Source organism: Haliotis rubra, unplaced genomic scaffold (assembly GCF_003918875.1).
Source record: "Haliotis rubra isolate DU_JTF1 unplaced genomic scaffold, ASM391887v1 Scf726, whole genome shotgun sequence".
Taxonomy (NCBI): domain Eukaryota; kingdom Metazoa; phylum Mollusca; class Gastropoda; order Lepetellida; family Haliotidae; genus Haliotis; species Haliotis rubra.
The window spans coordinates 57,157-79,547 of NW_025767442.1; the positions used below are offsets into that span (position 1 = coordinate 57,157).

The window sequence follows — 22,391 nt, forward strand, 5'->3', positions numbered from 1 at the left end:
GATGTCAAAATGTCATGATCATGTGACCTTCTCACAATGGAGTAACTACACACAGACAAAATGTCACCTCATGATGTAAGTGTGACCAATGGACATGATAACTACACACAGACAAAATGTCACCTCATGATGTAAGTGTGACCTTCTCACAATGGACATGATAACTACACACAGACAAAATGTCACCTCATGATGTAAGTGTGACCTTCTCACAATGGACATGATAACTACACACAGACAAAATGTCACCTCATGATGTAAGTGTGACCTTCTCACAATGGACATGATAACTACACACAGACAAAATGTCACCTCATGATGTAAGTGTGACCTTCTCACAATGGACATGATAACTACACACAGACAAAATGTCACCTCATGATGTAAGTGTGACCTTCTCACAATGGACATGATAACTACACACAGACAAAATGTCACCTCATGATGTAAGTGTGACCTTCTCACAATGGACATGATAACTACACACAGACAAAATGTCACCTCATGATGTAAGTGTGACCTTCTCACAATGGACATGATAACTACACACAGACAAAATGTCACCTCATGATGTAAGGTGTGACCTTCTCACAATGGACATGATAACTACACACAGACAAAATGTCACCTCATGATGTAAGTGTGACCTTCTCACAATGGACATGATAACTACACACAGACAAAATGTCACCTCATGATGTAAGTGTGACCTTCTCACAATGGACATGATAACTACACACAGACAAAATGTCACCTCATGATGTAAGTGTGACCTTCTCACAATGGACATGATAACTACACACAGACAAAATGTCACCTCATGATGTAAGTGTGACCTTCTCACAATGGACATGATAACTACACACAGACAAAATGTCACCTCATGATGTAAGTGTGACCTTCTCACAATGGACATGATAACTACACACAGACAAAATGTCACCTCATGATGTAAGTGTGACCTTCTCACAATGGACATGATAACTACACACAGACAAAATGTCACCTCATGATGTAAGTGTGACCTTCTCACAATGGACATGATAACTACACACAGACAAAATGTCACCTCATGATGTAAGTGTGACCTTCTCACAATGGACATGATAACTACACACAGACAAAATGTCACCTCATGATGTAAGTGTGACCTTCTCACAATGGACATGATAACTACACACAGACAAAATGTCACCTCATGATGTAAGTGTGACCTTCTCACAATGGACATGATAACTACACACAGACAAAATGTCACCTCATGATGTAAGTGTGACCTTCTCACAATGGACATGATAACTACACACAGACAAAATGTCACCTCATGATGTAAGTGTGACCTTCTCACAATGGACATGATAACTACACACAGACAAAATGTCACCTCATGATGTAAGTGTGACCTTCTCACAATGGACATGATAACTACACACAGACAAAATGTCACCTCATGATGTGTGACCTTCTCACAATGGACATGATAACTACACACAGACAAAATGTCACCTCATGATGTAAGTGTGACCTTCTCACAATGGACATGATAACTACACACAGACAAAATGTCACCTCATGATGTAAGTGTGACCTTCTCACAATGGACATGATAACTACACACAGACAAAATGTCACCTCATGATGTAAGTGTGACCTTCTCACAATGGACATGATAACTACACACAGACAAAATGTCACCTCATGATGTAAGTGTGACCTTCTCACAATGGACATGATAACTACACACAGACAAAATGTCACCTCATGATGTAAGTGTGACCTTCTCACAATGGACATGATAACTACACACAGACAAAATGTCACCTCATGATGTAAGTGTGACCTTCTCACAATGGACATGATAACTACACACAGACAAAATGTCACCTCATGATGTAAGTGTGACCTTCTCACAATGGACATGATAACTACACACAGACAAAATGTCACCTCATGATGTAAGTGTGACCTTCTCACAATGGACATGATAACTACACACAGACAAAATGTCACCTCATGATGTAAGTGTGACCTTCTCACAATGGACATGATAACTACACACAGACAAAATGTCACCTCATGATGTAAGTGTGACCTTCTCACAATGGACATGATAACTACACACAGACAAAATGTCACCTCATGATGTAAGTGTGACCTTCTCACAATGGACATGATAACTACACACAGACAAAATGTCACCTCATGATGTAAGTGTGACCTTCTCACAATGGACATGATAACTACACACAGACAAAATGTCACCTCATGATGTAAGTGTGACCTTCTCACAATGGACATGATAACTACACACAGACAAAATGTCACCTCATGATGTAAGTGTGACCTTCTCACAATGGACATGATAACTACACACAGACAAAATGTCACCTCATGATGTAAGTGTGACCTTCTCACAATGGACATGATAACTACACACAGACAAAATGTCACCTCATGATGTAAGTGTGACCTTCTCACAATGGACATGATAACTACACACAGACAAAATGTCACCTCATGATGTCATGAGGTGTGACCTTCTCACAATGGACATGATAACTACACACAGACAAAATGTCACCTCATGATGTAAAGTGTGACCTTTCTCACAATGGACATGATAACTACACACAGACAAAATGTCACCTCATGATGTAAGTGTGACCTTCTCACAATGGACATGATAACTACACACAGACAAAATGTCACCTCATGATGTAAGTGTGACCTTCTCACAATGGACATGATAACTACACACAGACAAAATGTCACCTCATGATGTAAGTGTGACCTTCTCACAATGGACATGATAACTACACACAGACAAAATGTCACCTCATGATGTAGTGTGACCTTCTCACAATGGACATGATAACTACACACAGACAAAATGTCACCTCATGATGTAAGTGTGACCTTCTCACAATGGACATGATAACTACACACAGACAAAATGTCACCTCATGATGTAAGTGTGACCTTCTCACAATGGACATGATAACTACACACAGACAAAATGTCACCTCATGATGTAAGTGTGACCTTCTCACAATGGACATGATAACTACACACAGACAAAATGTCACCTCATGATGTAAGTGTGACCTTCTCACAATGGACATGATAACTACACACACGAGGGGTGACAAAATATGACATATGACGGAGTAATTATTGAGTGATAAAGTGGTCAAAATGTTTTGTTTTAATTGAATTGATAAATGACAAACTATCCAACTAGTTGACCAAACATTAAGAAAATTTAAAACATGTTTGATTTTGTTTTCATTTCAGCCGCTGAATATTCCAGACGCATACTCTGATGACAAGTTTGATGTTTCAGTAAGTAGAAACCATTATAATCATGTAAACTGAAGCACACTGGTTTTCTGATGGAACAGTTGACTTGAGACTGATCCAATGACAACCAGCTGTCCTAAAGCCATTTTGGAGTACTGTTACTCTTCTGACAAAAACATGACAAATAATATGCTATATGAATGTTCATTTAAAACTCAGTTCTGTTGTGTTCAGGCTAACTACTGCACTGAACTACTGAATATGATGTGTCAGGTAGAGGATGTGATGTAATGACAAGTGTAAAATATGATATGTCAGGTAGAGGATGTGATGTAATGACAAGTGTTAAAAATGATATGTCAGGTAGAGGATGTGATGTAATGACAAGTGTTAAATATGATATGTCAGGTAGAGGATGTGATGTAATGATAAGTGTTAAATATGATATGTCAGGTAGAGGATGTGATGTAATGACAAGTGTTAAATTTGATATGTCAGGTAGAGGGTGATGCAGGAGAGGGTGATGCAGAAGAGGGTGATGCAGGAGAGGGTGATGCAGGAGAGGGTGATGCAGGAGAGGGTGATGCAGGGTGATGTAGGAGAGGGTGATGCAGGAGAGGGTGATGCAGGAGAGGGTGATGGAGGAGAGGGTGATGTAGGAGAGGGTGATGCAGGAGAGGGTGATGCAGGAGAGGGTGATGCAGGAGAGGGTGATGCAGGAGAGGGTGATGTAGGAGAGGGTGATGCAGGAGAGGGTGATGCAGGAGAGGGTGATGCAGGGTGATGCAGGAGAGGGTGATGCAGGGTGATGTAGGAGAGGGTGATGCAGGAGAGGGTGATGCAGGAGAGGGTGATGTAGGAGAGGGTGATGCAGGAGAGGGTGATGCAGGAGAGGGTGATGCAGGAGAGGGTGATGCAGGAGAGGGTGATGCAGGGTGATGTAGGAGAGGGTGATGCAGGAGAGGGTGATGCAGGGTGATGTAGGAGAGGGTGATGCAGGAGAGGGTGATGGGTGATGCAGGAGAGGGTGATGCAGGAGAGGGTGATGGGTGATGCAGGAGAGGGTGATGCAGGAGAGGGTGATGCAGGAGAGGGTGATGTAGGAGAGGGTGATCCAGGAGAGGGTGACTCGGTTTTGATCAGTGTATGTTGATGTGTTGTTTTGCAGGTGGATATTGACTCAGGTTTCCGTACACGATGTATATTATGTATGCCAATCAAAAATGCGTGTGGAAAGGTGATAGGTGTCAGTCAGCTCATCAACAAACTTGACCAAACGACTTTCAACAAAAATGATGAAAACTTGTTTGAGGTAAGAGGTGTTGGATTGTTGTCACTGAAAGTGCACTAATTTGTTGTCAGTTCCTACAACACACACCGCCTGTATCACACTGACTCACCTGTTCCTACAACACACACCACCTGTATCACACTGACTCACCTCTACCTACAATACACACCACCATCTGTATCACAATGACTCACCTGTTCCTACAACACACACCACCTGTATCACACTGACTCACCTGTTCCTACAACACACACCACCTGTATCACACTGACTCACCTGTTCCTACAACACACACAACCACCTGTATCACACTGACTCACATGTTCCTACAACACACACCACCATCTGTATCACAATGACTCACCTGTTCCTACAACACACACCACCTGTATCACACTGACTCACCTGTACCTACAACACACACCAACATATCTATCACAATGACTCACATGTTCCTACAACACACACCACCTGTATCACACTGACTCACCTGTACCTAAAACACACACCACCATCTGTATCACAATGACTCACCTGTTCCTACAACACACACCACCTGTGTCACACTGACTCACCTGTTCCTACAACACACACCAACACCTTTATCACACTGACTCACCTGTTCCTACAACACACACCACCTGTATCACACTGACTCACCTGTACCTAAAACACACACCACCATCTGTATCACAATGACTCACCTGTTCCTACAACACACACCACCTGTGTCACACTGACTCACCTGTTCCTACAACACACACCAACACCTTTATCACACTGACTCACCTGTTCCTACAACACACACCAACACCTGTATCACACTGACTCACCTGTTCTTACAACACACACTACCACCTGTATCACACTGACTCACATGTTCCTACAACACACACCACCATCTGTATCACACTGACTCATCTGTTCCTACAACACACACCACCTGTATCACACTGACTCACCTATTCCTACAACACGCACCACCATCTGTATCACACTGACTCACCTGTTTCTACAACACACACCACCTGTATCACACTGACTCACCTGTTCCAACAACACACACCACCTGTATCACCCTCACTCATCTGTTCCTACAACACACACCACCATGTGTATCACACTGACTCACCTGTTCCTCCAACACCCCACCTCTATCATACTGACTCACTTGTTCCTACAACACACACCACCATCTGTATCACAGTGACTCACCTGTTCCTACAACACACTCCACCTGTATCAGACTGACTCACGTGTTCCTACAACAGACACCACCACCTGTATCACACTGAGACACCTGTTCCTACAACACACACCACCTGTATCACACTGACTCATCTGTTCCTACAACACACACCACCATGTGTACCATACTGACTCACCTGTTCCTACAACACACACCACCTGTATCACACTAAGACATCTGTTCCTACAACACACACCACTTGTGTCACACTGACTCACCTGTTCCTACAACACGCACCACCATGTGCACCACACTGACCCACCTGTTCCTACAACACACACCACCTGTATCACCGTGACTCATCTGAACCTACAACAGACACCACCATCTGTATCACAATAACTCACCTGTTCCTACAACACACACCACCTGTTTCACACTGACTCGGCTGTTCCTAAAACACACACAATTTGTGTCACACTGACTCACCTGTTCCTACAACACACACCACCTGTGTCACACTGACTCACCTGTTCCTATAACACACACTACTTGTTTCACACTGACTCATCTGTTCCTACAATACACACCACCTGTATCACACTGAGACACCTGTTCCTACAAGACACACCACTTGTGTCACACTGACTCAGCTGTTCCTACAACACGCACACCACCACCTATGCCACAGTGACTCACCTGTTCCTACAACACACACCACCTGTATCACACTGACTCATCTGTTCCTACAACACACACCACCTGTGTCACACTGACTCACCTGTTCCTACAACACCCACACCACCACATATGCCACACTGACTCACTTGTTCCTACAACACACACCACTTGTGTCTCACTGACTCATCTGTTCCTACAACACACACCACCTGTATCACACTGACTCACATGTTCCTACAACACACACTACCGTTGGCACACTGACTCACGTGTTCCTACAACACACACCACCTATATCACACTGACTCACCTGTTCCTACAACACACACCACCTGTATCTCACTGACTCACCTGTTCCTACAACACACACCCTGTATCACAATGACTCACCTGTTCCTACAACACACACCACCATCTGTATCACACTGACACACCTGTTCCTACAACAGACACACCACCATCTATGCCACACTGACTCATCTGTTCCTAGAACAGACGCAACCACTTCTTACAATAACACAGTGAATAATATGATGTTGTGGTGTCTGTTTCAGGCGTTCTCTATCTTTTGTGGTATGGGTATTAACAATACACAGATGTATGAGACAGCACTACGGGCTATGGCCAAACAAAGGGTGGCTTTGGAAGTGTTGTCCTACCATGCTATAGCACCCATTGAAGAAGCTCACAGACTCAGGGTAGGGATCAGTTAGCAGGAATTTGATGGGTTTTAACCAAATTCCATACTGATATGGATGTGATGCATGAGTACAAGTAAATAAAGTTTGAGAATAGTCTTTGAGACGTTTAGATGAAGTTTAATCATAAAGATTAATGTGTACCTGTAAATGTTTTGAATACAGTCAAGACTTCAGGTGACTAGCTTCAGTTACTCTTGTTGCAAGTGTGTTCAAACAACATATGGAAGCTAATTGTTTGTTTGTGGAATGAGCTCACCACAAATACTGACTCACTTGTAGTAATGGCAATATTCCAGTTGATGTAAATCATTTGTTACAAGACATGCTGTAATTTCAGAAACTGTCCATTCCATCTTCAACCCATTATAACTTGTTGGACTTCAAGTTCAATGATTTCCTGCTTGATGATGATGACACGCTGAAAGCGACCATTAGAATGTTCACCGACCTGAATCTCCTGGAAGTGTTCAGTATTAGTTATGAGGTGAGATGTCTCCATCAATCAGTATTAGTTATGAGATGAGATGTCTCCATCAATCAGTATTAATTATGAGATGAGATGTCTCCATCAATCAGTATTAGTTATGAGGTGAGATGTCTCCATCAATCAGTATTAGTTATGAGGTGAGATGTCTCCATCAATCAGTATTAGTTATGAGGTGAGATGTCTCCATCAATCAGTATTAGTTATGAGGTGAGATGTCTCCATCAATCAGTATTAGTTATGAGGTGAGATGTCTCCATGATCAGTATTAGTTATGAGGTGAGATGTCTCCATCAATCAGTATTAGTTATGAGGTGAGATGTCTCCATCAATCAGTATTAGTTATGAGGTGAGATGTCTCCATCAATCAGTATTAGTTATGAGGTGAGATGTCTCCATCAATCAGTATTAGTTATGAGGTGAGATGTCTCCATCAATCAGTATTAGTTATGAGGTGAGATGTCTCCATCAATCAGTATTAGTTATGAGGTGAGATGTCTCCATCAATCAGTATTAGTTATGAGGTGAGATGTCTCCATCACTCACAAATGGAAATGCGTATAATGATTTGTTCTTCTAAGCAGAAGTGACAAAACAATTACTGATAGTGTATTTCAAGACAGTTCAGCTTTATGTTTGTGTATATTTGTCATTTATCAAATGCAAGGTTAGATTTTGAAACTGTTGGCATACATAGTGGTCTTTCCTTTACTGTTCCCCCAGATACTCTGTCGGTGGCTTCTGAGTGTGAAGAAAAACTATAGAAATGTTACATATCACAACTGGAGGCACGCATTCAACGTAGCTCAAACAATGTTCAGCATGCTTAAGGTGAGTTATCATCGTGACACACTGCACTGATTGATTTGCACTCTCTTTGTTCTGCTAAACTGGCATATTTATGACTTCTTACCAACGGTCTTTGTTGCAGCTTGGTGGAATGGACAATGTGTTGACAGAGTCAGAACGCTTGGCATTGATGGTTGGATGTCTCTGTCATGACCTTGACCATCGAGGGACAAACAATCAGTTCCAGCTGAAGTAGGAGTCCCCCTAGTTGTACACCCCTTCATATAGTCCTGGTATCAATATGTTGTATATATCTTGATAGTAGTCAAACTACACCACAGACTCACCTATAGTCTGTTTGCAGTGAAAACGTACCGATGAATTTCACTTTAAACAAAAACGTAAAACCATTAAAGTGAAATTAAGATGACGAATCCTCGTAATTTTACCTTGCCAATTGAACATTTAAATCTAAGAATTTTATTCAACTTTAGATAAAAGTTGTTTAACACACGATCATAGTTTCAAATCGCTATTATTGGTTTGTATTACAAGTGGGTATGCACATTTAATGAAACAGTGTGAACAACTAGAGTTGGTCTAAGTTAACGCTCATCACGAACCGCACGTGCATTTGTTTCACTGTTCCAACTACTACACTTACCCCTTGTAATACAACCCAATAATAGTGATTTGAATCTATGATCATCACACTCACCATGCACAATCAGCCTTAAACCATACCACACCACATCACTCTCACCATACACAATCAACCTTAAAGGTCACATGCAACGTAAAACACATCTTTGCAGATTCTGATACCTTTCGGTATGGACTTACCGAAACAAATCATCAAAAAATGCAAATTCAACTTAAAAAGTTGAAAAATAACGTGATGAAAAAACCCGCGCGAAATCGTAGTGCAAACGATACACTAATTTTCCCCCAGCGCTTGGGGGAGTTCAAGTGGTTTCAACAGCTGGGCTGCGCTCATAGCACATGTGCAGTGAAATAGGTTCATGCAGGTTGGAAGCGGGTTGTCCGGTGAATACTCGGAGAAGGTTTTGGTGTGAGCTATTTTTCTAATGTTTGGTTGATATTTCACAGGTGCGAGCTTTTTATATGTTATGACAGTAGATTAACTGTTTATATAATTTCATTTGTCTATTTCACCACACGTTCTTCTTAACGAGTCACTTTCTCAACTCGATACTTACAAGCAATGTCATTATTTGGCTTTGACAGAATTTCTAACTGTGATATAGATATGTCATGGTCACAGACAGAACTCAATGTCTGTTTTATTGACAGCTATCAGGCTGCCTGTCTGCTAATGACAATATTCAATACACAACTTCGATCACTGACCACATGCAATTTGAACTTAACACCTATCAGGCTATACACCATAAACAAAAATGCATTGATTTATGGCCCGAGTTCGGTCTTTGTCACATTATGTAATTACACAGACAGGCAGGTGTGATACTTGTACACATGACATGTTATGATGTCTGTTGATTGCAAAATGTTATACACAAAAAATGAGCATGTATTACAAACCCAACATCTCTATATATACACACACAATGAGACGTGAGGGCATCTGCTAATGAACCAGCCGTTACACTTGAGTGCACACCCACCCGCTCTGACTGGGTTCGGTATCCCAGCTGCTTCGGGGTTTTTTAAAGGTCACATGCAACCAAAAAATCAAACATAATTAAAACACAATTATCACTTCTTCATGACATATAATATGCATTGCTGATTATGAAAAAACAAATAAACAAAATTATAAGCGTATCAACGCAAATCAAAAGTGCAATATTTTGTACTTGGGTTTACCTCCCTCGAAATGAAGCAGCCGGGATACCGAACCCAGTCAGAGCGGGTGGGTGTGCACTCAAGTGTAACGGCTGGTTCATTAGCAGATGCCGCCTTCACGGCTCATTGTGTGTGTATATATAGAGATGTTGGGTTTTGTAAATACATGCTCATTTTTTGTGTATAAAATTTTGCAATCAACAGACATCATAACATGTCATGTGTTCAAGTATCACACTTGCCTGTCTGTGTAATTACATAATGTGACAGAGACCGAACTCGGGCCATAAACAATGCATTTTTGTTTATGGTGTATAGCCTGATTGGTGTTAAGTTCGAATTGCATGTGGTCAGTGATAGCAGCTGTGTATTGAATATTGTCATTAGCAGACAGGCAGGCAGACCCACAGGTGTCAATAAAACAAGACATTGAGTTTTGTCTGTGACAACGACATATCTATATCACAGTTAGAAATTGTGTCAACGCTAAATAATGACATTGCTTTTAAGTATCGAACTGAGAAAGTGACTCGGTAAGAAGAACGTGTGGTGAAATAGACAAATGAAATTATATAAACAGTTAATTTACTGTCATAACATATAAAAAGCTCGCTTCGTGAGATATCAACAAAACATTAGAAAATAGCTCACACCAAAGCCTTCACCGAGAATTCACCCGACAACCCGCTTCCAAGCTGTGCGAACCTATTTACTTGCGCACATGCTATGAGCGCAGCCCAGCTGTTGAAACCCGTTTTCCCCAGAAAGTCTGGGGAAAATTAGTGAAACGTTTGAACTTCGATTTCGCACGTTTTTTTTCATCACGTTATTTTTCAACTTTATAAGTTGAATTTGCATTTTTGACAATTTGTTTCGGTATGTCCATACCGAAAGGTATCAGAATCTGCAAAGTTGTGTTTTACGTTGCATGTGACCTTTAAGTAAACCAAAGTACAAAATATTGCACTTTTGATTTGCGATTGTATGCTTATAATTTTGTTTATATATTTTTTCATAACCAGCGATGTATATTATATGTCATGAATAAGTGATAATTGTGTTTTAATTATGTTTGATTTTTTGGTTGCATGTGACCTTTAAACAACACCACATCACACTCACCATGCACAATCAGCCTTCAACCACACTACATCACACTCACCATACACAATAAGCCTTAAACGATACCACACATCACACCACATCACACTCACCATGCACAATCAGCCTTAAACCACACATCAAACTCACCATACACAATCAGCCTTAAACCACACATCTCACTCACCATGCACAATAAGTCTTATACCACATCACATCACACTCACCATACACAATCAGCCTTAAACCACATCATCACACTCACCATGCACAATAAGCCTTAAACCACATCACACCCACCATGCACAATAAGCCTTAAATAACAGTACATCACACTCACCATACACAATCAGCCTTAAACCACATCATCACACTCACCATGCACAATAAGCCTTAAACCACATCACACTCACCATACACAATCAGCCTAACACTACATCACATCACACTCACCATACACAATCAGCCTTAAACCACATCATTACACTAACAATGCACAATAAGCCTTAAACCGCATCATCACACTTACCATACACAATCAGCCTTAAACCACATCATCCCACTCACCATGCACCATCAGCCTTAAACCACATCACACTCATCATCCACAATAAGCGTTAAACCACATCACATCACACTCACCATACACAATCAGCCTTAAACCACATCATAACATTCAAAATACACAATCAGCCTTAAACCGCATCATCACACTCACCATACACAATCAGCCTTAAACCACATCATCACATTCACCATGCACAATAAGCCTTAAACCACATCACACCCACCATGCACAATAAGCCTTAAACCACATCATCACACTCACCATGCACAATCAGCCTTAAACCACATCACATCACACTCACCATACACAATCAGCCTTAAACGATACCACACCACATCACACAACATCACACTCACCATGCACAATCAGCCTTAAACCACACATCACACTCACCATACACAATCAGCCTTAAACCACATCACATCACACTCACCATGCACAATAAGTCTTAAACCACATCACATCACACTCAACATACACAATCAGCCTTAAACAACACTACATCACACTCACCATCCACAATCAGCCTTAAACCACATCATAACATTCACCATACACAATCAGCCTTAAACCACATCATCACACTCACCATGCACAATAAGCCTTAAACCACATTACACCCACCATGCACAATAAGCCTTAAACCACATCATCACACTCACCATGCACAATAAGCCTTAAACCGCATCATCACACTTACCATACACAATCAGCCTTAAACCACATCATCCCACACACACATCATACACTTAAACCATGCACAATACACAACAGCCTCTAAACCATTAAATCCACACTACACATCATCACTCACCATACACAATCAGCCTTAAACCACATCACATCACACTCACCATACACAATCAGCCTTAAACCACATCATCACACTAACATGCACAATAAGCTCTTAAACCATCACACACACCATACACAATCATCACCTTAAACCACATCACATCATCACACTCACCATGCACAATCAGCCTTAAAACCACACATCACACTCACCATACATACACAATCAGCCTTAAACCACACATCACACTCACCATCACAATAATGCACACTTAAACCACATCATCACACTACACTCCACCATGCACAATCAGCCTTAAACCAGCCATACACAACCCTTTAAACATCATCACATCACACCACTATGCACAATCAGCCTTTAAACCACATCATCATCACACTCACCATGCACAATCAGCCTCAGCTACTTAAGCCATCACACTCACATCACACACATCACATCACATCACATAACAATCAGCCTTAAAACCACACTCACATACACACACTCTTAAACCATACACAATCAGCCTTAAAACCACACACATCACACATCACACACCATGCACAATCAGCCTTTAAACCACATACATCACACTCACCATACACAATCAGCCTTTTAAACCATCACTATGCACATCAGCTCTTAAACCATACCATCCACAACACACACACTCACCATACACAAAAGCCTTAAACCACATCACATCACACTCACCATGCACAATCAGCCTTAAAAACACTATGCACATCACACTCACCATACACAATCAGCCTTAAACTTAACTCACCACAATCACATCACATGCACAATCAGCCTTAAACCTTTAAACCACCACATCACACAATCAGCCTTAAACCACCACATCAGCCTCACACCACATCACTCTACCACCATGCACAATCAGCCTTTAAACCACATCATCACACTCACCATGCACAATCAGCACTTTTAAACCACATTACACTCCACCACATCAATGCACACATACACAATCAGCCTTAAACCACCACATCATCACACACTCACCATACACAATCAGCCTTTAAACACTACATCATCACACTCACACCATACACAATCAGCCTTAAACCATCACACATTCACATCACATCACACCACATACACTCTCACCATACACAATCAGCTTTAAACCACATCACACTCATACCATGCACAATAAGCCTTAAACCACATCACATCACACTCACCATACACAATCAGCTTTAAACCACATCACATCACACTCACCATGCACAATCAGCCTTTAAACCACATCATACATCACACTCACCATACACAATCAGCCTTAAACCACATCATAACATTCACCATACACAATCAGCCTTAAACCGCATCATCACACACTCACCATACACAATCAGCCTTAAACCACATCATCACATTCACCATGCACAATAAGTCTTAAACCACATCACATCACACATGCACAATAAGCCTTAAACCACATCATCACACTCACCATGCACAATCAGCTCTTTAAACCACATCACATCACACTCACCATACACAATCAGCCTTAAACCATACACACACCACATCACACCACATGAAATCTCACTCTCACATACACAATCAGCTTTTAAACCACACATCACTCACCATGCACAATAAGTCTTATACCATCACATCAGACTCTCCACTATACACAATCAGCCTTAAACCACATCATCATCACACTACCATGCACAATCAGCCTTTAAAACCATCATTATCACACTCCACCATACACAATCAGCCTTTAAACCACATCATAACATTCACCATACACAATCAGCCTTAAACAACATCACACTCTCACCATACACAATCAGCCTTAAACCACATCATCACATACACTCACCACACAATAAGCCTTAAACCACACATCACACTCACTATACACAATCAGCCTTAAACCACATCACATCACATTCACTATGCACAATAAGTCTTAAAACCACATCACATCACACTCCACTATACACAATCAGCCTTAAACAAACTACATCACACATCATACAATCAGCCTTAAACCACATCACAATCATTCACCATACACAATCAGCCTTAAACCACATCATCACACTAACCATGCACAATCAGCCTTAAACCACATTACACTCCACCATGCACAACAAGCCTTAAACCACATCATCACACTACCATGCACAATAAGCCTTAAAACCACACACATCCCACTCACCATGCACAATAAGCCTTAAACCACATCATCACACTCACCATGCACAATCAGCCTTAAACCACATCACATCACACTCACCATACACAATCAGCCTAGGTCTCCTAAACAACATCATACACACACTCTCACCATACACAATCAGCCTTAAACCACATCATCACACTCTACTATGCACAATAGCCTTAAACCACATCACATCACACTCACCATACACAATCAGCCTTTAAACCACATCACACACACTACCATACACAATCAGCTCTTAAACCACACTCATCACACATCACACAATCAGCCTTAAACCATACCACACCACACATCACTCACTATACACAATCAGCCTTAAACCACACATCACACTCACCATCACACAATCAGTCTTATACCACATCACACACTCACCATACACAATCAGCCTTTAAACCACATCACATCACACTCACTCATGCACAATCAGCCTTAAACCACATCATCACACTCTCACCACACACAATCAGCCTTAAACCACATCATCACATTCACCACATACACAATCAGCCTTAAACCACATCATCACACTTCACTATACACAATCAGCCTTTAAACCACATCACATCACACTTCAACTCATGCACAATAAGCCTTAAACCACATCACACCCACTATGCACAATAACACTCATCACCATCACACTCACCATGCACAACTCACTATACACAATCAGCCTTTTAAACCACATCACATCACACTCACCATACACAATCAGCCTTAAACGAAACACCACATCACATCACACTACCATACAATATACACAATACACAATCAGCCTTAAACCACATCATCACACTCACCATGCACAATCAGCATCACATTTAACACACATCATAACACTCAGCCTTAAACCACCATACACAATCAGCTTCTTAAAAACCACATCACACTCACCATGCACAATAAGCCATTTAAACCACATCACATCATCACACTCACACTCACCATGCACATCAGCACATCATCAGCCTTTAAACCACATCACACACTCACCATGCACAATCAGCCTTAAACCACATCATCACACTCACCATGCACAATCAGCCTTTAAACCACATCACATCACACTCACCATACACAATCAGCCTTAAACATACACCACATCACACTCACACATACACAATCAGCCTTAAACCACATCATCACACTCACCATACACAATCAGCCTTTAAACCACATCACATCACACTCACCATACACAATCAGCCTTAAACCCATCACATCACAACATACACATCAGCCTTCACATCACACTCACCATACACAATCAGCCTTAAACCACATCATCACACTCACCAAACAATCAGCCTTAAACCACATCACACATTCTATACACACTAAACCACACCATACACAATCAGCCTTAAAAATCCACACACATCACACTCACCATATACACAATCAGCCTTAAACAACACTCACATCACACTCACCATACACAATCAGCCCTTAAACCCATCACATCACACTCACCATACATAATCAGCCTTAAACCACATCATCACACACTCACCATACACAATCAGCCTTAAACCACACATCACATCACACTCACCATACACAATCAGCCTTTAAACCACATCACATCACACTCACCATACACAATCAGCCTTTAAAAACCACATCACATCACAATCAGCCTTAAAACCACATCATCACACACCATCCACAATCAGCCTTAACACCACATCACAGTCACCATACACAATCAACCTTAAACCACATCATCACACTCACCATGCACAATAAGCCTTAAACCACATCACACTCACCATGCACAATAAGCCTTAAACAACACTACATCACACTCACCATACACAATAAGCCTTAAACCACATCATCACACTCACCATCCACAATCAGCCTTAAACCACATCACATCACACTCACCATACACAATCAACCTTAAACCACATCATCACACTCACCATGCACAATGAGCCTTTAAACCACATCACACTCACCATGCACAATAAGCCTTAAACAACACTACATCACACTCACCATACACAATCAGCCTTAAACAACACTACATCACACTCACCATACACAATCAGCCTTAAACCACATCATCACACTCACCATCCACAATCAGCCTGAAACCACATCACACTCACCATACACAATCAACCTTAAACCACATCATCACACTCACCATGCACAATGAGCCTTAAACCACATCACACTCACCATGCACAATAAGCCTTAAACAACACTACATCACACTCACCATACAAATCAGCCTTAAACCACATCATCACACTCACCATGCACAATCAGCCTTAAACGAGATCACATCACACTCACCATGCACAATCAGCCTTAAACAACATCACATCACACTCACCATGCACAATCAGCCTTAAACCACATCACATCACACTCACCATGCACAATCAGCCTTAAACCACATCATCACACTCACCATGCACAATAAGCCTTAAACCACATCACACACTCACCATACACAATCAGCCTTAAACCACATCATCACACTCACCATACACAATAAGCCTTAAACCACATCACACCCACCATGCACAATAAGCCTTAAACCACATCACATCACACTCACCATACACAATAAGCCTTAAACAACAGTACATCACACTCACCATGCACAATCAGCCTTAAACCACATCACATTCACACTTCACACTCACCATGCACAATACAAATCTCTTAAACCACATCACATCACACTCACCATACACAATCAGCCTTAAACCACATCATCACACTCACCATGCACAATCAGCCTTAAACCACATCACATCACACTCACCATACACAATCAGCCTTAAACCACATCACATCACACTCACCATACACAATCAGCCTTAAACCACATCATCACACTCACCATACACAATCAGCCTTAAACCACATCATCACACTCACCATGCACAATCAGCCTTAAACCACATCATCACATTCACCATACACAATCAGCCTTAAACCACATCACATCACACTCACCATACACAATAAGCCTTAAACCACATCACATCACACTCACCATGCACAATAAGCCTTAAACCACATCATCACACTCACCATACACAATCAGCCTTAAATCACCACATCCTTTTAAACCATCATCACACTCACCATACACAATCAGCCTTAAACCACATCATCACACTCACCATACACAATAAGCCTTTAAACACATCACATCACCATGCACAATAACTTAAACATCACACATCACACAACAATCAGCCTTAAACCACATCATCACACTTCACATCACATAAGCCTTCACCACACACAATGCAACAATAAGCCTTAAAACCACATCACATCACACTTTCACCATACACAATACAGCCTTAAACCACATCACATCACACTCACCATACACAATCAGCCTTAAACCACATCACATCACACTCACCATACACAATCAGCCTTAAACCACATCATCACACTCACCATACACAATCAGCCTTAAACCACATCACATCACACTCACCATGCACAATCAGCCTTAAACCACATCACATCACACTCACCATACACAATCAGCCTTAAACCACATCATCACACTTACCATACACAATCAGCCTTAAACCACATCATAACATTCACCATACACAATCAGCCTTAAACCACATCATCACATTCACCATGCACAATAAGCCTTAAACCACATCACATCACACTCACCATGCACAATCAGCCCTAAACCACATCACATCACACTCACCATGCACAATCAGCCTTAAACCACATCATCACACTCACCATGCACAATAAGCCTTAAACCACATCACACTCCCCATACACAATCAGCCTTAAACCACATCATCACACTCACCATACACAATAAGCCTTAAACCACATCACACCCACCATGCACAATAAGCCTTAAACCACATCACATCACACTCACCATGCACAATAAGCCTTAAACAACACTACATCACACTCAGCATACACAATCAGCCTTAAACCACATCATCACACTCACCATACACAATAAGCCTTAAACCACATCACACCCACCGTGCACAATAAGCCTTAAACCACATCACATCACACTCACCATACACAATAAGCCTTAAACAACAGTACATCACACTCACCATACACAATCAGCCTTTAACCACATCACATCACACTCACCATGCACAATAAGTCTTAAACCACATCACATCACACTCACCATGCACAATAAGTCTTAAACCACATCACATCACACTCACCATGCACAATCAGCCTTAAACCATGTCACACTCACCATGCACAATAAGCCTTAAACCACATCACATCACACTCAGCATACACAATCAGCCTTAAACCACATCATCACACTCACCATGCACAATCAGCCTTAAACCACATCACATCACACTCACCATACACAATCAGCCTTAAACCACATCACACTCACCATACACAATCAGCCTTAAACAACACTACATGACACTCACCGTACACAATCAGCCTTAAACCACATCATCACACTCACCATGCACAATCAGCCTTAAACCACATCACACTCACCATACACAATCAGCCTTAAACACATCATCACACTCACCATGCACAATAAGCCTTAAACCACATCACACTCACCATGCACAATCAGCCTTAAACAACACTACATCACACTCACCATACACAATCAGCCTTAAACCGCATCATCACACTCACCATACACAATCAGCCTTAAACCACATCACACCCACCATGCACAATAAGCCTTAAACCACATCACACTCACCATACACAATAAGCCTTGAACAACAGTACAGTCAGCTCTCGTTAATCCGACACTCGTTAATCCGACAATCACGTTAATCCGACAAAAACTTAGGGAACCATTTAAAACAGTGATAATTACTCTCGTTAATCCGACATTCTCGCATTCCGACTCCGACACACCAATCTAGCAACCGATCATTGTAAACACATTGTAAAAAACATTCGTTAATCCGACAATCAACACAGCCGGTCGGATGATCCGACCGTATACAAACATCACACATGAAAGGTGATTAGCGCGTGCCATACTGGCTGCTTGACACCCACGTCGGTGAACATCACACTTGTTAATTAGAAACACAAGATAATTAATTGAGGCGATTTAATCAAGAAATAACAATAGAGCGAGCTGTATAAAACGTTTACAACCGACCTGAGCATTCATCACGACAAGATGTCTGTCACGAGTACACCACCTGCTAAGCGAGCCCGAGTAGAAGTTACGCCATTGATCAAGAAAGAAATCTGCCTTTTGAAGAAGGACAAACCCCAGACAACACAACAACAAGTCATCACTTTTGCTGCGCAGAAGTTTGATGTGAAGATTGGACGATCAACCGTATCTGACATCCTGAAGCAGTCTGCTAAGTGGTTGAGCGTCTCTACGACTGATTCCAATACTTCAAGAGCTAGAAAACCCCAGCAGGAGGATCTTGAAAAGGCATTGTTTTTATGGTTTACCGATGTTAGAAGTAGGTTCATTAATGTGAATGATGAACTGTTAAGAGAGCAGGCTAAGATTCTAGGGGAGAAATTAGGGGTTACTGACTTTGCCTACAGTAGTGGATGGGTGACCAGATTTAAGCAGCGACATGGAATTAAGACGCACAAAATTCATGGTGAATCAGCCTCAGCCCCACAGAGTTCTGTAGACGCAGGTAGAGAAGAATTGCAGCAAATCCTGGCTGAATACAATCCGTGTGACGTTTACAACTGTGATGAAACTGGCTTGTTTTACAAAATTGAACCCAATACCACACTGAGCACTTGTCCTGTGTCTGGCAAGAAACAAGCAAAAGATCGACTTACTGTTATGCTTGTGGTGAACGCATCAGGCACTGACAAACCTAAACCACTGGTGATATGGAAATATAACAGGCCCAGATGTTTTGGTAGAACTTTTGATCCTAATTCTGTGTGTCACTGGTATGCAAACAAGAAGGCTTGGATGACAGCACTGATCTTCAAAGACTGGCTTGTGAAGTTTGATAGGCACATGCGCACACAGCGACGACAAGTGATATTGCTGATTGACAACGCCCCCTTCCCATGCCTCCGTAGATCTCACCAACGTAAAGCTTCACTATCTGCCTCCCAATACAACATCCCACATTCAGCCCCTAGATGCAGGAATCATAAAGAATTTCAAACTTCTTTACAAGAAGCAGCAGATGAAACTTCATCTTGACAACGCCAGCGCAGACACGCCAGTACCACTTGATATCAAGCAAGCCCTACTGTTTATCCGATCAGCGTGGAGAGATGTAAAGCAACCAACGATCATCAACTGCTGGCGTCATACAAAAAATCCTGCCACCTACTGACAGCCAGATCGAGCCCGACAATGAACCAACTGAAGACGTCCGAGACTTACAGGAAACTCTTGACAAGCTATACCCGGATGCACCCGTACCTGTCAGTGACTTCCTAGAATTTGACGCAAATCTGCCATGTGAGGAAGCCATGACAGAAGATGATATCATCGAGATTATCCGACCTACTGCCGAAGAAGAAACAACAATCAACACTGAAGATGACCAGACAACCGAGCCAATCATTCCCAAGCTACCTGAGGTCAAAAGTTTGTTGAACAGTTTACAGACATTTGTGACACACAACTTAGACGTGTTTGATGTGAGTGACCTGGACTTCATCGACACGTTGAAAACTAAAATGCAGAAGACCTCAGAAAAAAATGAACAACAAAAAACCCTCAAAGACTATTTCAAGTTTTAAATTATTGTTCACGAGACATCCATATGTTACTGTGGAACCAGTTGTATGCAAACAGTGACTCTTTCAACATCCGGGTCATAATGGCTGCTGAGAGTGAACTAGCGACGACTGGTAAAAACAAACGTGAGTTTTGTGCCAATGTGATTTTGAAATCGATACGAAACTGATTGATTATGTGATTTTATATGTACATGTATGTTATGCCATCTATGATTGTTAATAAATGATATCAAGGATGTATTGTTATATTTTTTATTACTGAATGTTTTTACAAACGAAGACGATAACCAGATCTACAATTTCTGATATTTTCCGACATTTTCGTTAATCCGACATTTTCGTTAATCCGACATATTTCTCTGCAACCACAAGTGTCGGATTAACGAGAGTTGACTGTACATCACACTCACCATACACAATCAGCCTTAAACCAAATCACATCACACTCACCAAACACAATCAACCTTAAACCACACATCACACTCACCATGCACAAAAGGTCTTAAACCACATCACATCACACTCACCATACACAGTCAGCCTTAAACCACATCACATCACACTCACCATACACAATCAGCCTTAAACAACACTACATCACACTCACCGTACACAATCAGCCTTAAACCACATCATCACAATCACCATGCACAATCAGCCTTAAACCACATCACACTCACCATACACAATCAGCCT

General features: G+C 41.5%; 1 protein-coding gene across 1 annotated transcript in view; it reads left to right on the plus strand.

Annotated features, from left to right (window-relative positions):
- Positions 1–2,574: 2,574 nt before the first annotated feature.
- Positions 2,575–22,391, plus strand: part of LOC124259512 (dual 3',5'-cyclic-AMP and -GMP phosphodiesterase 11-like) — a 62,789-nt gene continuing 42,972 nt past the window's right edge. The window contains exons 1-7 of the mRNA XM_046693641.1: positions 2,575–2,589; positions 3,295–3,342; positions 4,469–4,612; positions 7,016–7,159; positions 7,500–7,646; positions 8,370–8,477; positions 8,578–8,687. Of these exons, the coding sequence (XP_046549597.1) occupies positions 2,575–2,589; positions 3,295–3,342; positions 4,469–4,612; positions 7,016–7,159; positions 7,500–7,646; positions 8,370–8,477; positions 8,578–8,687 (716 nt within the window). The remainder of the gene's footprint in view (positions 2,590–3,294; positions 3,343–4,468; positions 4,613–7,015; positions 7,160–7,499; positions 7,647–8,369; positions 8,478–8,577; positions 8,688–22,391) is intronic.